Source organism: Galleria mellonella, unplaced genomic scaffold, assembly GCF_026898425.1.
Source record: "Galleria mellonella isolate WM207_F2 unplaced genomic scaffold, CSIRO_AGI_GalMel_v1 utg38, whole genome shotgun sequence".
NCBI lineage: Eukaryota > Metazoa > Arthropoda > Insecta > Lepidoptera > Pyralidae > Galleria > Galleria mellonella.
This window is the reverse complement of record NW_026442090.1, coordinates 4,203,029-4,222,893: the sequence shown is the minus strand read 5'-3', so window position 1 is coordinate 4,222,893 and position 19,865 is coordinate 4,203,029. Positions and strand designations below refer to the sequence as shown.

The 19,865-nt window shown below is 32.2% G+C and overlaps 2 protein-coding genes and 1 non-coding gene across 3 annotated transcripts; 1 reads left to right on the top strand and 2 right to left on the bottom strand.

Annotated features, from left to right (window-relative positions):
- Positions 1-2,179: 2,179 nt before the first annotated feature.
- LOC113522623 (peptidyl-prolyl cis-trans isomerase NIMA-interacting 4) lies at positions 2,180-3,783 on the top strand. Its single transcript, XM_026908371.3, has 2 exons — positions 2,180-2,392; positions 2,525-3,783. Exons 1-2 carry the CDS (start codon positions 2,308-2,310, stop codon positions 2,842-2,844), a joined length of 405 nt encoding a protein of 134 aa, XP_026764172.2. The 5' UTR covers positions 2,180-2,307; the 3' UTR covers positions 2,845-3,783.
- Positions 3,784-4,258: 475 nt separating this feature from the next.
- Positions 4,259-16,972, bottom strand: LOC113522455 (uncharacterized). Its single transcript, XM_026908135.3, has 5 exons — positions 16,880-16,972; positions 12,640-12,778; positions 8,843-9,003; positions 6,797-6,985; positions 4,259-5,362 (listed from the first exon to the last, which is right to left on the bottom strand). The coding sequence occupies exons 2-5, from the start codon at positions 12,776-12,778 to the stop codon at positions 5,189-5,191; spliced, it is 663 nt and encodes a 220-aa protein (XP_026763936.1). The 5' UTR covers positions 16,880-16,972; the 3' UTR covers positions 4,259-5,188.
- Positions 10,643-10,715, bottom strand: Trnak-uuu (transfer RNA lysine (anticodon UUU)). The gene has a single exon. It is a non-coding gene; the product is annotated as a tRNA-Lys (tRNA).
- Positions 16,973-19,865: the final 2,893 nt, after the last annotated feature.

The following is a 19,865-nucleotide window of genomic DNA, read 5'->3' as shown; positions in this document are numbered from 1 at the left end:
ATAAACTATTGACCGGTTGTAATTTAAAAAGATATGGTTTCTTAAATCGAGTTTACTCATTTTAATACAATCGTTGCTTTCCGTATTTGCTCTTATATTAAATTTTATCATAGTTTTATATTATGTTTATTCTGTTCCCTTCCACTACGAGATATTAGCAGATATCTCAAATTGAATACCAACATTTGAAGCTTCACCTGTAGGTCATCACTGGCTACATACACTGATTAAAAACCTTCGTCTTTAAACTTTGAGGTATTTTGGATAAATATGTATAGTGTTATATCATTATCATCATCATCTTCCTATCCATATCACAATAGTTATTTGGTGTCGGTGTAATATGTTTTTATCCATATTCTAAAAAGATTTGGTTTATAGTTTTAAGACCGGGATAGTATTATATGATTATTTATAATATAATTTTCTTTAAAATATTTATTTTAGTAGATTTTTTAAGACTCAGTTTGTTAAACTGAGTGTGGCATTATTACTAACGATGTTATGATGTGAGTTGGTTACACTAACTAGTTTTTTTCTAAGTGAAGCGGACGTATGCACTGTTGACTAGGTACATGACATAAGTCATAATATTTATATATTTCAGTTACATAGATTATGGATAATAACTATTCTTTTTCATGGCCAAATGCAATAAAAACAAAGATTTTGGAATAAAATATTTATGTATATGACGTGTAATAACTAATATTATTAATTTAATTGTTAGATTTTTATATATTATGCTAGCCAACTGCAGCAAATTCTGGTGAAGAGGTATTACTTTCTTGATTAATGTGGAGATGTCCTACAGCCTCAATGGTCGCGTACTGCACGGTTTTAGAAATGTTTCCTCCTATGAACATTCAGGTTGTGGAATGAGCTCCCTGCCGAGGTTTGGGGTTCTTCAAAAGGGGGGTAAAGAGGTTTCTTCAGGGTTGGCAACACACGCGTAATACCTCTGGTATTGCAGGTGTTCATAAGCTACGGTAATCACTTACCATCAGGTGGACCGTATGCTCGTTTGCCACCTCAGTGGTATAAAAAACAAAATATGAATGGAGACACCTTTTAAAAAAAAAATTAACGTGGGCTCAAAATGACTAGCTTTCAGAGCTATATATATATATATATATATATATATATATATATATATATATATATATATATATATATAAGAACATCGCGACAGTCGGCTGCTTTAATTAATTATAGATTAAGAGTCATATTTACGAAATTAATGCTTTTTACAGACGTTACCTTATTTTGTTAGGTAAATGGAAAATTAACTACAAGATAAACGAGATTGAAATACTTTTTTTTTTAATATAGCTGTTTCTATTAAGAACAGGTTTTCTTCTTAAAACAAGGAATTCTGTTCCGAAATTTTTGGGTCATTTAATTCAAAAAAGATTTTCAATTGCCTTTTCACCTACTTGCTAATAGACAGTGATGGATGGAGTTTTGCGGGACACTAATAATATTATTTTATATTTAAATATTTTATTACGTAGACATTACAGAGAATATTTTAGTGTCAAGACCTAAGAACTAGGAATTACATAGAAGGACTGATAAAATAAAAACTGTAAATCATATGGTTGCCTATGATTTACAGTTTTAATGTCGTCATTCCTTTTATGTAATGTTAAGAACCTCTTTTCAATGGCAGGCGATATGCATCCCAACAGTGCCTGTCAATGTAAAATAATAGAATAAAAATGACTGATTACCCTTTTGTATTAGATATTATGAATATTGACTGAACTTGCTAACTGACTAATATTTAAACCAAATGCTACTCTTGGTTTTCCTTAATATTGATCCTGATCCCGGCGTTGCTTATTACTGGTGAATGCCATTACTAATTTCCTATATTATGTAATTCTTTGTTCTTAAATCAAGACAAAAGTATTTATTTTCTAATTAAACGTACTGGGCCCATAACCTATTAGATGGAGTTTTGCGGGTGACTAATAATATTATTTTATATTTAAATATTTTCTTACATATGACATTACACAGAATATTTTAGTGTCAAAACAAAAGTATTTATTTTTCTAATTAATTAAATATTAAGTCTATGGCTGTGTATGAACTCTTTCTTACAGACAGCCATAGATTAAGAATAGCAGAGCATGACAAACAGTCAAATTCTGTTGACAGCTAATACTGTCAATTTTCCGGTTACAATTGAGTTCAGTGACGTTTGTTTTGTTTGGATTTTTGAAGAACCGACTTAAGTGTAAAGTTCTAATTTTATTTTATTCCTTCTTTCAAGCACAATTCTAATTCTATAAGATACAAATGCCTCCTAAAAAGCAACCTGAGAAGGGATCAAAAGGTACTGGCAAAGGAAGTGGTGGTGGAAAGTCCGGAGGAGATTCAAAAGGTTAGGTTAGATTTAGAATTTTTAAATATGTATTATATTACAGTGAATATTATTATAATTATAATATACATCTTCCTTTTAGTGATTGACGTTGGACTAAAATAATAAAACTTTATTTCGTTTCAAATTTAGAATCTGGTGCTAAAGAGAAAAAAGGTGGGACAGCTGTCAAAGTTCGTCACATTTTATGCGAGAAGCAATCGAAATGTTTGGAAGCTCTGGAGAAATTAAAAACCGGACAGAAATTTCCCGATGTAGCGGCCGCGTATAGTGAAGACAAAGCAAGGCAAGGTGGAGACCTCGGGTGGATGACTCGAGGGTCTATGGTTGGTCCGTTCCAAGATGCGGCATTCGCCTTGCCGATATCTTCGGTCACAAATCCTGTATACACAGATCCTCCAATAAAAACCAAATTTGGTTACCATATAATAATGGTTGAAGGGAAAAAATGACTGGAATGGTATTTGAATTTGAATACTTCTGGGCGATATTATTGCTGTTCATTATGGAGAGGATATATTGTTTGCAGGAACAATTTGACAAGGACTTTACAAAGTTGGCACATTCACAATGGTCAAATGAGTCTTTCAACTCTGAGCTGGAAGAATTTTCTAATAGAGAGTAAGCAAATGAAATTTTTTGTATGTTGATTTTGTCACTTTCTTTTGGTTTTAATGATAAGATATAAGTTAGGTAGCAAACTGTTGTGCTCTGATAAATCAGATGATCGTTTTAATTGATGACTATTTTTCTTCTGCCTAGTTTTTTTTTAAATGTAGAAGTATTAATATAATAAAAGCAGGACAGTATGGTAATTACAACACTGACAATCTTATTTTCACACCAATGGTCAACATTTGTCATTTAAAAAGAAATATATTTAATATTTTAAAAATTAAATCCCTTTTAAATAATTTGACAATGTGGCAAAATACCCAAGATTGCTGTTGCTGTGTTCAGAACATATATTTTAGTTGATTTCTGAGTGTGTCATATCTTACTTTAAAAATCATTATCCAGTACAGTATGCATTTTAAATAAATTAATATTATGTAATTTGTAATATACTATGATGATTTGTAATTATATATTGGCAAATACAGTGATGTATAAATATTTAAATATCTACAATTAATCAGTTAAGATTAATTATAAATTATTAAAAATTAAGTGCTAATGTTGCAGTATGGGTTTGAAATTAAACTTCCTGCGATTGTGTCGCCTGATGCAAGTGACAATGCTCCTGAGCCTCGTCTACTTTTGTAACATCTGTCTATGGTTTATGATGACAAAAAAGGGCTCGCCTAGAAGCATGCATTACAGATTCAAAATGACCATTCCATCTTAATTTGTCAGAAAATATTTAAATAATATACATTTTTATTATTGTTTTTAAATTTATTTCTGATTTCCTTAACTGTTTTCTTTTATTATATATATCTGAATGTTATTTGGTTACTTCATAGCATCTTGATTGTTATGAACTGTAGCATATACATAGTTGTTAGCATATACTTTGCAATAAATTTGCATATTAGAATAGGTTCAAAGAACTTTATTAATTTTAACTTTCAGCAGCTAAAAATATCGAAAATCATTATATCCCATTAATATGCCAGAGCTCAGCAAAATTAAATAATTTAATATGAAGATTACAGTTTACTGTAGCAATTAATGAGGGCCATAATTCAAGATATTGATAGAACTATAGATACCAGTATTGATTTTCAGTGGCACCATGGATAAATCAATAATATATTTAGAAAATATAATAATTGCATATGCATACTTCGTATTTACTAAAAATGATTTTGGGAATAGGAAAATAAGTAGTAAAAGGGTTATAAAATGTAACAAAAGAAAGTATTTCGAATAGGAATAGCAGTCTTTATTGACAGATCATAAAAAAATATCTCTCGTATGACTACTGTAGATATACAATTCTCAAATAAATATGTGTTGAGGTAAACTTAAAGCTAGCACCATAGGTAAGTTATAATTTAGAAATCGTAGATAATAAAAAGTTTTATTGCGTTGTAATGGCCCCATTAGAGGCGAAACTCGTGTCGCAAAAGCACTCTGTTAATGGCGCTGTTAAAGACATTAACACTGAATCCATATGAACTTCCGTGAAGTATACTTGTTCAAATTTAATACTATTTAATAAGTTTCTAACTGGCAGTGGTCGTAGTTTTGATGCGCTTTATTATTTATTATCATCAGACCTAAGAATAGGGACTGAAGCGCAATTAGATAAAAGAGATTGAGCCCAGCTAATACTAGATTTTTAATACAGAATTTGTCCAATAACGGATATTTCTAAATAAGAATCAGTGTTGTTCTTAGGACCAGATTGTTGAGACAATTGCTATCCTTTCCTACGTTTACTCTAGTTCACGGCGAATTAAAATTATCTTTATTTTTTACACATTGAAAACACAATTGGTCTACAACTCTTGATGATAGTATGTTGCATAATGTACTTTTTCAGTTTCTTTGAGGCTCTATACTATAGTCAATTCCCGTTAGGGAAGACGTATTTAATATTTGTTAACGTGTTTTAAGAAATAAAATTCTAGAAAATGTTTTTGGCGTTGCCCAGATTTGAACTCATGAGTGATTGAAAGTCTTTATTGTGTTATGCTTTCTTGTTGTTATTCCTATTGAATTAAAGTTTAGACGTACCGATTAAAAATAGAATAATTAGCCACAGGCTCAGATGGAGATCTCATTTAGAAACTCTGTAATCTACAATGTAACATAGTGTCTTTTTTATAATAATTGTAATCTTTAACTTCAAACTCTAAGGTTGGGATTTGTGTATCGCACGTATTTGAGGAGAGCGTCATTTTCTTCACAAACGAAGGGTTTTCGATGGTGGCAAGCAACGTCGTGCCAGTGGACTCCGTCGTTGTAGAAATTGTTCAGGATCGCCACACAGTGTTCTGCTGCTCCGCCTTGGATTAGTTCCTGTGGATAAAATTATAAAATTTGTAAAACATACTATATTTAGTATAGACGCATAAAGCAAGCAAAAAGAAATGATAAAAGGAAAAAAAATGCCTATTTTGTAAGAAACTTGGATAAGGGTGGAGTTGAAGCGGTTCATAACTACAATTTTCTCTTTAAAATTTCATTTTAATTTGATACTTTGTGATAGTTTATTGATATTATTGCGTTTTAGATTATCATGTTTTGAACTACCGTAACCTAAGTGTGAATTCTATTAGGTACACATTGTTTTAACTGGACTTAGGAATAATCAAACTGTACATTAGTTTTAGAAATGGCAATAGTTTCCGAATTGACACAATTATTTAGTACCTATCTATTAGTGTTACGAGTTTCATTAGACTTGACTAAGTAGGATTTAATTTCTATATTTATGAAGAACTAGCTATTTTTGGCGGTTTTGTCCACCTGAATAAGTGTATAAATATCCTGTGTGTGTGTGTGCTAAGGTGTGTATTGTGTGTACCAATCTGTGCATCAAATTTCATTCAATTTCGTACAGTAGTTTTTGCATTAAAAAGTAACAAATATCCATGCAATTGTCTATCTCTTCATCTATCCTATCCTGTTGAATTCGTCACGATAGGCTAACTGACCTGCTTCATCTTCACCTATCATCCTTCACTGGTGCCCCGCCGGTGTATACCGACAGCGCGGGTGGGGTTACCATTCCATTATCACCCATTAAGAAAAAAAATTCAAGTATTTTTTTTATATCTATGTAATATATTACGCTACAGAGATTCGCGATATCTTCATCAGTTCCGATTCGATTTCGATGATTATTTTTTAATTGAAATAATTTGGTTTATATTAGGGAAAGAAATAGAAATCTTAAATTATTATATAAGCAGGTACTTATTGGTTGAATGAGCATACAGGTGTTTGTTGCTTAACTCGTGTCTATTGCCTTGAACGTAAGACGAGGCGGATACGGATGATCCGCTCGCGACCGCGACCGCAAAGGGTTACGTATTATTTGCTCGCGCGTCCGCGGCCACAGCCTGCGCCCGCGAGTCGCGCCCGTGTCCGCCCCGCGGGGAAAGTGACGCACAAACATATTTTATGTCGCCAACGCATTCTGAATAACGATGAGCTTTTGTTCAGCTCTGCGTTGCCTGTTTGTAGAAAGTGGTATGCCGCGCGCATGCGGGTACGCCCTTCGACGAATATTTCGCAGGCCTGCCTATAAATATTCCATGTCGCTTTCGTTTTCATGCGGATACATACATCAATCGGTTGACGAGTATTTTATGACATTACCTAACTGCTCGCGGAATCGGTTCCGTTGCATCACAACGTATGACTGATTTCATAATATCGAATTACGCTATTGTTCTGTAAACGCTGCACGCTGAATGGTGCGGTGAAGAGAAGAGCCAAGATCCTTACCCTGTTGTCTGGTTGTGGTTTTCCGATGCCACCGCCCTCAGACCAGTCGTTCTGCTGGCGGTTGGTTGTGGGTGCTAGTTTTTGCAGTTCAGCAGTCCAGAACCATCCGTTAACTTCGTTAGGCAGTAAATCGGGACGATTACAGCCTTTGAAGTCGCAGAGGCGACCTGATGTCCAGATATATTTCACCTAGAAATAGAAAATGTATAATGTATAGGTGGTCCATTCCATTTGAATTACCATTATGTCGGTCAATGTAATTTATTTAAGTATTTATTATACTGTGGGTGATTAAGAAGAAATTATCATTATTAGTCAACTGAACATCATGATACATTCCACTGATTGCATACAATGGACAGGAGATACGACAATTTGTCACAATTACTAAGCAAGCCTAAGTAAGTACTTATCTAAAGGTGTATCAGTTTTCATTATCATAACAATAAGACATGGACGATGCAAATGGCATCACCTCAATTTCCCTCACGATTACGAGTACGAGTACGTTACACAAATCTAGGTAATGAAAAATTATCATACAAAGCGTAAATTAAAGTACGTTATATTAAGTCTATGAAATGAAGTGTATTTTTGAATAGTACATTGATATTTACTTATTATATAGAGTTATAGACTTAGTGTAATGTACTTACGTACTAATAATTTAAGTATAGAGTAGTCGAGTCTGCGGAATATAGGTCTACGGTGTATAGGTAATGTGCCGTAGAAATAAATGAATGATTAAAGAATTTTTAAAGTTGGTTAAATAATTTTTGAGTTTATCCATTGCAATCAAAAAGCTTTTCTACTTTTACTTTTAAAATGCTGTATTACTGTGCTATTCTATTTTACAGCATTATAAATAATATAATATGTAGATACGTATTAGTATGAATAATTCATCTTATTTGAACAACGCTCGACTGCGGTCCAGGTTCCCCGTTATTTGCTTAGTGCTTTGAGGGCACGTAAAGCCGTCGTCCGGTAAACCACATTGGAGGCCTTCGTGTATAACGAAGGTGGCCTAAAAACTCTTGGTACTAGTGGGTGCCACCCTCATAAGAGAAATGATGTAATCTAATTTTTTAATGTTAGGCTTTTCTTTGCTATCTGTCTGTACTGTATACAGTCTCTATATTTCATAAAAAGTAGTCTCTAACGTATCGACAACAAAACCGTAAAATTCCCAGGAAATATAAATGGCAATAGTGAAATCTAAGTGAAATTGATTAGGCATTCTATTGTTATCGTAGGGTGACAAAGAACAGAACGACAAATTCTAATCAGATGCTTTAATGGTCTGCTAAACAAAGGCCCCTCGTTTAGGTATGTATGTGCCAAAGAGCATGTTACGAAAAAGTCCACGTTATGAATTTGTCAAAGATATCTTTTAAAGTATGCACGGCTTTCTCTTTCTATTTGGTATGTTTTGAAAAAAGGCTACATTTTCACGCTACGGTCACGGTGTTTCGCTCTTATTAATATTTGTGTCACGCGTGAATATTTTACTAAATTTTCGAAAAGACGATGCATTTATTTACTTATATTATGCAGGTCAAGGATAGTAAATTGACGCTTCTTCACAAAGGTACAAATGATTTCTAACGATTCGTCGTAGGCCAGCTGCGTGGCTCATTATCATTGTCTGGGAGGAAATAATACAATGTGTAGGTAAATATTAGTTTTTAGTAGCCAGACCTTGAATGTGGTTGGGTTTAGGTATTCAACCTAGGTATTTTTTCTATTATTATTCTTTCTATTAGTATTCTAAAAAAGTAAAACTGGTCATGACTTGATCAACTCAGAGATTGCTGGGTTTTAGAAACTTCGTATATAAGCAGAACTAGCTAAGGATTTTGGAATGAAAGATAATGGGTCGGCTTGAAGCCGCGGGAACTTGCTATTAATTTTAATATTATTCGATATTGTCATTGTTAGCACATATAGTAGTAATACGGAGTCAGAATATTTAAAATATTCAGAAGTGGAATTTTATAGTAATTTTTAATAATATATTCTATTTATAAAATTAGCATCACTCACCTTATCCTGAACAATCCTAGCTTTGACCCATTCATTCTCGTCACTTGTTTCTAACGAGACCAGATCCATGCAACGTTGCCGACAGTAATTCCTCGCACTAAGCCAGTCTTCCTCCACACCACGGAGCGCCGGGTCACGCCACGAGAAGAAATAACCTTTATCTAAAAAGGAAGAGTTTGTTAAGTAGGTAATGTAATACATACTTCACCTACTAAAAATTGGTTTGACCGACATCGGTCGGGTAAATGTCCAGGGTGGTAATAATTGTCGTGTTATCAACTTGGTGTATCACCACAATAACAACCCATTATCATGTTACTACGGGACACGGGTCTCGCTCCATTAGAGGGGGAGATTAGCCTGCTATTATCAAGACAGGCGGTTTGGTATAGAATTTTATTTCGTGTTTTTTTTGTATAGCATTGATGTTGTGATTTATTCCTTTAGTGTTTTCCTTTTTTGGCTATGTATATAATGGTAACATTTTGTATATTTACTCTGCCACTAACAAGAATTGATGTAAAAAGAATAAATCAGTTTCACTTAAAAGTATTAAGCTATTTTAGACAGCCGGTTTATAATGGTACTATATAATTTTATTATAGATATTATATTTTAATATTATAGTTTTGACTCTACAGCATGAACTAGTTGAATATTTGATTGCAATACAAAGATCCCAAAATTAAATGTATGAAAAATAAAAATATACCTATAATATTTTAATGGAATTCAAGGTAAGTATAAACACACATATAAACAAAATAAATATAGATTAAAATAATCGATGTTTGTACGAAATAAGTTTTTAAATAGAAGATTACACGTTACGGTGAAATTATATTGTGAATATAAGTTCATGGGAACTAAGATACGAGTATTAGCCGCCGGTAAAAGCTAACTTTCTTGTTGATAAAAAGAATCATTACCTAGCTATTGTTAAGTGTTAATAATTAAGTGTTAGTTGTTGCCAGAACATCGATTGATTTCATAAGTTTGATACCACAGTATAAATTATTTACAGTGATTAAATTATCAAATAAAGTGGCTGTCTGCGTCTATCTGTTTGTCTGCTTATACTTTTTCTAAACTAAGTATGCTACGGATTTTGATATGAGTTTCACTGTCATTTTGATATTAATGTTTGTGTGTTTATGTTATAAAGCTGGGCGTCTCAACGTTACTGATATTATGTAAATTTTAGTATGTACGTATATCAATTATTACTAGTACCGTATTCTGATACTTCCCTTTTTTGACACTTCACTGGTTGACTGGGAGAAAATACTTTTAACATTAAGTTTGTCTTGTATATGTGTACAAGTACTATATGTACTAATAAATAAATAAACAAATAAATTGAGCAATTTGCAAATTTTATTTTTTTATTATTTATATTATTTTTTATTCGACTGCTACAAAAAGTATGGTGAGTTTTGAGTGTCGAGTATGTTTGTGAGTACGCGTGTTCAGCTTGAATAGTATGACTGAATATTGAATGAAATATTCGCATTTTTTAGCTTTATACACTGTACCTGTATTCGCTCAAACTGTGTGGTCACATTTCGAGCTGTTATAAATATATACCAATTTAGTTCTCATTGATTTCATATTGAATCCATATCAGCTGTATTCCTCAAATGTACTCCCCTGTAATAGACGCAATTGTATCGGTCTAATTATTAGACAAGTAAAAAATTTCTGTACAGAGTTTATTGCTATAATATTACGTTATATTGATCACAGATATCGTAAATTTTTTACATTTACAGAATTATTTGTTTTGTTCAAAATAATAATCGCCCGGACAGGGACTTGAACCCTGGACCCTTGGATTAAAAGTCCAATGCTCTACCGACTGAGCTATCCGGGCTCTTGTACGGTTAGTCATAAACAGCGAACACAAAAGATGTACTGTTGCCCGTTAACAAGTAAACGAAAAAACTTATAAAATTAATAGGCACCTACTTAATAAAAATCTATTTCCTCAAGATTATGTTTATAAAGTTCATATCATATGTAAATATAAATAACATTCTAATTTGTTAAGTATAATTGTAAATGTTTTTGTAAGCGTATGATCAGATAGACAGCGTAACTATATACTATCATAGATATCTAACCTAGACTCATTTTTTAACTTGATAAGTTAGACTCGACTTTCATGGGTAAAGTTAAGACTATCTGGAGCTGATATGCGTTTTATTTTTTATTTTTTTTTAATGGATCATAATGGAATGGTGCCCCCACCCGCGCTATCGGTATACACCGGCGGGGCACCAGTGAAGAATGATAGGTGAGGATGAAGTAGGTCAGTTAGTCCATCGTGACGAATTCAACAAGAATTGTTCACGATGGTTTCCAGGGGGAACCACGTGGAGGTCGACCTAATAAGGCATATTGCTAGCAATGGGGCTGTCAAACTCCATTACTAACAATCCCTTTCCCCCCCAGCTGAAATGCGTTATGGAAGATTTGTGGAAGGCTTTATAGATTTCGATAAAATTTTGTACCTAAATAGGATTTTTACAGTTAAAAATCAATCTAGGTCAAGGTAGGTTTGACCTGTAAAAAGTTAGATATACGTGTATAATTATTCCTAATATATTTTCATATGAATGAGGTATCCCTTTAGCTTGTGGAATTTAATCAATCCTTTTTTATCAAAAGTATGTCAACAGTTCTCCAAAAGAGGTTCAGGAACAATAAGGCAACAGGTAGGATTTTATCAACGGAGTAGAGATAAGCTTGATTGTTTGCAAAGTGACATTCCATTTCCAACTACGGTGGGTGGTTTGTATCTTGTTTTAAAAAATCCTTGATGATATTATAAACATACATATATGTATATACATCTGTATATAAGACTGATAAGGTTCGTTTATTTTATAAACTTTTACTAGCTATCTACCATTAATTTTTATGAATTAATTTAAACTAATATGTGACATAAGGGCATTTTGTTCATTTTTAAAATCCTCGGCGAGTAATCCGAATTCGAATTATTTTAAGTGACCACACAGTTAGCAGAAGATATATCGCATTCTATTAAAAAAAAAATTGGTCGTATTTTGCGACCAAATCTTAAAACATATCTATGGAATCCCATTATTTATTACCTGTTTTAACACACTATTCTAACTGTGATTCTAGCCGGTTTTGCTTTAAATAGAGTCAGGTGCGTCCGCAGGTTTTATGGGCTATTACGTTCTCATATATGTGATCACATCTAGATCAATAATATTTCTATATAATAATATATAATAAATTTATTTCGAAACATTTACAATATACTTATAATATTACCAAGTAGTTTAGAAGTAATCCAATGAGATTGCTTAAAATATTACTTATGCATGATATGTATACGTATGGTAGTGTTCGAAATTTGAAATTACTACTTAATTATGTTTAAAATATTTTCTCTTCACGTCCCAGAAGTATAATGATATTATTTATTTAAATACCTAGTTGTTCCGCTGTTTTATTTACAACGGTTTAGTGGTATTCAAAGATATAGAGTGTGGAGTAGAGACGGAACGACAGTAACAAGTCGGAAGTGATACTATTCATGATACTGAATAATATGGCCTATATTCCAACTTTTAGAGTAAATATTTGTATGGCAGAGGTACTAGAATGGCGGTGGTAAGGAATGTAGATCATTTTTGTACTAATCATGTCCTTGTGGGGTATACAAAATCCAGAAAAAATATTCATGTTACAATTTTTGTTCGGCTTTACATTTATTCTATTATTAATTTTATATAACCTATCTAGTAAAAAGAAATACTTACTGTCTACATATCTCTCGTGGATCACTCTCTGCACGCACTGTGATGGAATTGGGGGCTCCAATATGCGACCGTTCGAGAACTGTGCTCTAGCCACCGCCACTACTGTCAGTAACAGCACTGTGCTTATTTGTTTCATCATCTGAAACAAATTTAATGGCTGTTAATTTATAATATATAACCTGTCGATGTTAAATGAGCAACTTACAGAGATGATGGATAATGCTAACAAAAGGGCTATTACACTCCATTACTAACAATCCCTCCTCTCCTCCTAGTTGTTATTTTTTAATGGGTAATAATGGAATGATAATCCCACCAGCCCTATTATTATACGCTGGCATGGTACCAGTGAAATACGATAGGTGAGGATGACAGCAAGTCAGTTAGCCCATCGTAACGAGTTCTATAAGGATTAATCAGGATGGTTTCCAGAAGGAACTGCATGGCAGTCGATCTGACAGGGTATATTGCTAGCGAAGAGGATTTTAGATACCTATTACTAACAATCCCTTCCCCCTTGCTTAGTTGGTTGGTTAGTTCTATAATATGGGTTAGGTCGCTTTCATCTCTGGAAACCTTCATGGCCAATTCCTAATGAATTCTCTATAATGGTTCAACTAGCTCGACGTCATCATCGTTTTACCCTGTATTGGTGTTTCCCCATTGTACACAATAGCATAGATACTATATACCATCTTCATCAATAAAAATAAATAAGTACAAAATAAATAAGACCACTGTGTACAAGTGTTCAAAATTTATCAGCGATTTTGGTATTGACGGTAAGTAGGTATTTACGTTCATATAAAACATTATTTGTAATACTTTTAAATTTTTTAATACCTGTTTTAATTCAATAAAATACATTTTATTATATTTAAGTCTTAATGTCGAATAACGGTTCGCACGGTTTAGATTCTAGGATTGCGTTATAAAAATATGCTACTGACAAATAAGAATTGTAAAAATTCACTATTGTTATGGCTGTATGCCTTGCGGTCTTTGTGCAATACCTGAGGGTAATAAAAATAGTATTTCATACATCTATTTTATTAATCTATTTAATGTAGGTACATTATTTTTTTCATACCACTAATCTAATAAGCACTTAGTGATACAATACATGAAAGGATCTAAATGAATCATAAATTCATTAAAATAAATTATTCTAGGAACAGTTTGTCATTATTGAAATTTTAGGGAAATAATTTGTAAAGAAGTTTAAGATTTTTTTTTATAAGAATTGTTACGAAATGCAAAAACCGAGAAACTTGTTTGAAAATTCAGGATTCAATGTTGTTTTCATTTTTTAATTATCTGTTTTTTTTTATATCTATTTATTTTTACCGATCGGTGTTAACTTAGGAAAACTAAGTAGCTCATTCCTTTGGTTGAGCGCGCGTGGGAAGACATTCCTCTGACATTGTACGCGACCGAATATAATTATATTTAATATATTCAATAATAATCAATATTTAATAATGTGTAATCAATTGAGTTACAATTACAATAAACAATCTAAAAATTTAGTTGCTAGCAAATAATGGATTTAAGACTTAGGGAACAGACATATATAGGTATAGTATGGACAAAGGCTTTATAATTTTTTATTATTTCTTATTTTAAACAATTACAACATAGTTTAAATATGAAAGAGCACCAACGTGGAACCACGAGAGGAAGCGAACGAGGAATATGTGAGTAACATGATTAGAGTAAAACGGTAGAGTCAATTATTTTAGAGCTCTATCAATTCTTAGTATTATACTAATTTTTTTTGGAGTAATAATTAAAGAGATTTATTAATAGATATATCCGCCCTGTCGTAATCGGAACTTTGAAATTTCCAAATGTACGTACATCACACTAGGTACATTATTTATTTATGAAACAAAAGCAATTTAATGGGTGGCAATATTATAATTTTTTTTATATAGGTTTTTTCAAAGTGTACTATAGCTAAGCTATGTCAGCTGGTTTAAATAAGATCAAGATGTAATCAATTTATTATTAGCAACAAAATTAGTAGATATTATTATTAATAAAAAGTAACCTATAAATTCCTCTGTTTTCTCAGAGTTTACAGTTTTAGTTTTGTCTTTTTTTTCTACTACGGTTGGTGTAGGAATAATCCCATTAATACAATAAATGCGAAAGTTTGTAATGATGGATGGATGAATGGATGTTTGTTATTCTTTCACGCAAAAGCTATTGGACGGATTTGTATGAAAATTGGTACATGGATAGGTTATATCCTAACTTAGCGCATAAGATACTTTATGTACCTACTGATTTACGACGGTGAGGTCGCGGGATACAGCTAGTAAAAAATAAATAACAATATTAGAATGAAGACAGCGTCATTCTAATAATACAAGCAGAACCTAATTATGTCGATTATATATGACTAGGATATAGGTATTCAACATATTTACAAATAGAATCGTGAACAAGTTTTAAGTTTTTGTTGTTTACATTTTTTGATAGTTATGGAATTTCCAATATAAATCGCATCTTAAATAGACTTGCATATAATTATTATATCAAAACTATTATGTCATGATTAGGTAGGTAGTTATTTATTATTCTTTTACATATATTTCTATATTAGTTATTTCAATGTTATTCTTCATATAAACTAAATTTTAAGCCCACAATTAATTTGGAGTCTGTTAAAATAATGATAAACTTTACAAAGATTATCTTGGTATAGTTGGCTCATCTGTCATACTCGTGAACGGCTGCTGTTTTTAGGGAATAGTTTGCTTAAGTTTACTACTTATGACTAATAATACTTTCTGCATAACGAAGAAGTCCTGCATATTTATGATATAAATGATATTTAGAAAGCCTCAAAAATCGGCATGCTAGGCAAGTTAACTATATGCGCTTGTAATATTTATGTATACAAATATGTATATATAATAAATCATTGTATATATGTATAAAGAATAATTTATTATTACCAAATTTACAGTTAGTCTTATAGTAGAATAAAATACATAATGTATACATAATATATTGATATACCGCTATAAAGCGTATAAATTAGGATAGTGATATTCATACATACATAAATTAGTCATGCGTATTCATAATACTTGTGAATTTTAATAAAATTTGATATAGCAATATTTCCAGTTTATATACATATAAACTCACGCCCAAAAGCTAGTAGTACAGCAGATTAGTAATGGGTATACGAGATGATGATATTATATATAATGATCGTCTAAATGCAAGTTAGTAGTCACTCCATGGTTTGTCCCTTTCAGAACTGAATCTGGGAAAAGATCTACAAAAAGTAACATAAATAAGTACTATTTACCCACCGCACTGCGGAAGTCGTCAAAAGTACATTACGTTTTAGCGTTCCGGAGTGTCAGTGGTGATTACTTAGCCTAGCTTGTTGTATTGTTTATTCTCTAAAACGATTTGAATTTAGAATCCCGTAAATTATTTTACAAACAAACTTTTCCTGAATTGATGTTTATCGTCCGCTTTCCGAACGTAGCCTAGGTTGTTCTATTGTCTTTTCTTTATCACGATTTGAATTTGGAATCCCATATATCTGTTTACAAACAAACTTTCCCTGGAATGATATTTATCGCTCGCGCTGGGGTCGGACCGGTCCTGGGCGTTAGAAAGTGACCTTGCCCCGGGCCCCTCAGTAAGTTCATTCCTCCCGCGACCTATGTTGTAGAATCCCAAACATTTTTTCTGTGTCCATAAATATAAGCATTTTAACATTTTTGTGACTGGTTATTAATAAGCCGTTCGAAATGAAAATTCCATTCTCGATAATACATTTTTTACTTACATACACATATAAAGATATTTTCTAAATTTATCAGTAATATTTCGTTAAAATTGTTAATGTTAATTAATGTAAATTAAAAGTAATCACTTTTATAAAGCTTATATACTGGCTGTGCTGGCGACTTCGTTCGCGTGACAGGGATAAAAACGAGTCAATGTCCTTTTTAATCTTAAATAGTACAAGCGTACCAAATTTCGTAACTATTGGCAATAGGTAACAAATGAACACACTTTCGCATTATAATATTAAGGGTATTTTTTAAATGTATATACATATTCTTTTTTTATTTTATTAAAAAATAAGGATTTTATTTAAAACAGACACTGAACTCTGCTATCTTTACTACTCTATATTAACTTATTTAAAATATAGGTCGGTAATAACAATGAAAAAATATAATTACATATAATGTGTACTTACCGTGTGGTGTGTTTCTCCAATGGATCCGTCACAAACTGATGCGCGTGAGCGGTGCGACCGTTTTATATGGCGGTGACATGAGCCTGCGTGTGACAAGACATGCACTACTCCGGAGGGTGGCTTTTGCCCTTCAGGAAGGAAGTTTTTGTTAGGAATTTTGAAAAAAGAATTTAATTGTTACAGATACGCACGACTATCTTTTTAATGTATGTTCATTGTGCTTTCCTATAATTGATCTGTAATAAAAATCGAAGGTTCTCGACTGTATTTTTGTGTGCATTAGCCAACATATTCACGGTCCTGCATTAATCTGTCCTGATTGAAGTCAAGGATTTTGTGGAATAAATTTTTCTTTGTATAATCATTTTGGGATATCTCTGCTAATTCAAAATCGACCTTAATGATTTTTTTTTAATAGAAAGTGTTAGTTCAGTATTCACATCATACTAATTGTGTCAAAACTAAAGTTTGGTTATTATGGAACAAAATCAGAATAATTTACAATTATTTAGATAGCGTATTTGTAATAATCAATAAGTTAGGTTTATTTTAATCGTGCCTATTTATCTTAAACCTTTACTATAACCTATGTTTGAAATAAATTATAAATATCCATGTGAAATTAAGGCATGATTTATAGTTTGTAGTATATGCTGCTTCCATATCGGAAGAACAGAAAGCCATCTTAGATGGTATGGCCACTGGTGATGCAGAAAGATGAGGAACCTGTGGTCAAAAATCCTTGCGACTGCCTGAACTAAAAAGGGGTAGACGATGACCAACTCGACCTGACAACCCAGGACAGAAGATCCTGGCGCCACAGAATTAGGTGACCTGACTCTACATAAAGTGGGGAATAAGCCAAAGGCAAGAAGAAGCAGTATTTATTTATTTAGGCACAGTAATACAATTTACATTACATTTACTATAAGAAGTTTTATAACTAAGTAGTAAATATTGTTTTGAAATTACCAGAGGGAGACTTTGTACAAAAGTCGATTGCTTGGGTACCTCTGTCCCATTCGTGTTCTCTACCATGAAGCAGTTGTGTTGGCATGACTGTGTTTCTGTTTGAAGGGTGAGATGAGGTCGTGAATTTACAGGGTACAGAGAAATAACATCTAAGTTCTCAGGAATGGCAACGCATGGGGAGTATCATGGGCGAAATAGTATACTCTGTTATGTCCATGGTACTGCTCATGTCTGTGGGCAACGGTTACAACTTTCCATCAGATGGGTCGTCAGCTTGTTTGCCATTCTAAGTTGTATAAAAAAATACCCCATTAATTGCTAGACTTTAATATGCTGAAAGTACGGCATTTAGCACGAAAACCAATGAACATACGAATGCCTCTATTTATATGTATATTTAAGTCAAAGCATGGAATTTGGAAACTTCTATTGTTAGACATATTATGCGTAATGTACGCAAGTTGGTAACTATTATATTTGATTTTAAACATGAAATATATGTGTACACATATGTAGGTACAAGGTAAAACTGACTATCTTATAGTCATGCAGAATAGGTCAAGTTATAATGCAGCGGCACAACTGCACTGAGTGAAACCTAATTCCAAAGTTTTGAAGCCAAGTATTATACTTGTCTTTCTTCGCAATTTAAAAGTCTTTAATTCCAAATTTCCTGGACATGACAAAATATATTCATATCAAAATCGGGTCTGCTAACTTTGAATTTTACTGTAAAGTGTTCAAACCATTAAGATTGCACTATTTTCATGACATTTTTTTTTGTTACTTACTTGTTATCAAGGTCTTTTTTCGTTTGGCTTCGCAATTTCGAAAATACTTACATGGCTACTCTAATTAATATAGGTAGGTACTTAAATAATATAATATGAAATGAAATACATAGGCATTTTTTGAAACTATATCCTCTAATCTTTGAATAGTTATTTCGAGATGCTTCTAGTGATTTCAGTATACCTACTCTAGCGTCTACAGCATACTAGAAAGCTAGTATTCTAGAAATGGTTAAAAAATTTAGTTAACATTGCTTTTCAGTACAAAATGTATGAATATTCATACACGGAGAATATATATCTACGCGAAATCGTGCTTCTACAAGTAAATTTTGATTTGCAGCATATAGTTTTACCTCCGCATAGAAAAAACATAACTTTAGTTGTAGAAACATTGAACTTAGGAATATGGAGTAAACTCTATTAATCGCAAGAGATTGACCGGAGTAAGAAAAATCGCTTCAGAATCAGCGACGCAACCACGTAATAACGATATGTTTTATATTTAAATTCATGAAAACTATCAATTGTTAAAAATTACATACTTTTTATTGGGTTTGAACAAAAAATATACATATCCCTAATATAACGTTTTTTAATTATTTATGACAATTTATATATCCTGATTATAATAATTTCCTCCATATGTGAATCAGATATATAATATATATATATAGTAAATTTTATGTATATATGTATTTACTATATATCCGTTTTATAATAAAGATTGATTGAAATAGCTGTAAATAAATGAATAATAGATATAAGTAATATATACATTTGTATTGATCCCTGAATTCCCAAAAGATATAAGCGCACCACCCTCCGGCGCCCATATAAATGAGGATAAATGATGGCCTGATTATTTATTTACCATGTCGAACTTATGTTATAGAAAGTATTTGGTTACTTTAGGGAGTTATTAGCATTCCATACTCGACTCCCGACAAGAATTTACCCACTTTCGGCCAATTGATAAGCACGCGCGCACATACACAGTAAGTACATATTAGAATTTACGCTTTGTTGAGTTGGCAATCACCGGTAATGAAGTCATCCTCTAAGGTTTGACGATTATATAATGTACTATGTATTCATATATACCTACTACGTGATTATTTAATAGGTAAACTTTTAACTTAAATCCATAAATATTCAATTAAAACCGTTATAGTTTTAGTTGGAGATAAAAAATAAATGAAATTCGGTTAATATATTAAATT

Excerpts from the sequence above, each read along its gene's own strand:
- LOC113522623 (XM_026908371.3), top strand. The coding sequence starts at position 2,308 with ATGCCTCCTAAAAAGCAACCTGAGAAGGGATCAAAAGGTACTGGCAAA. Across the intron at positions 2,393-2,524 it reads GTCCGGAGGAGATTCAAAAG|AATCTGGTGCTAAAGAGAAA; the intron begins GTTAGGTTAGAT and ends TTTCAAATTTAG.
- LOC113522455 (XM_026908135.3), bottom strand. The coding sequence starts at position 12,778 with ATGATGAAACAAATAAGCACAGTGCTGTTACTGACAGTAGTGGCGGTG. Across the intron at positions 6,986-8,842 it reads CTAGGATTGTTCAGGATAAG|GTGAAATATATCTGGACATC; the intron begins GTGAGTGATGCT and ends TTCTATTTCTAG. Across the intron at positions 5,363-6,796 it reads AACCACAACCAGACAACAGG|GAACTAATCCAAGGCGGAGC; the intron begins GTAAGGATCTTG and ends TTTTATCCACAG.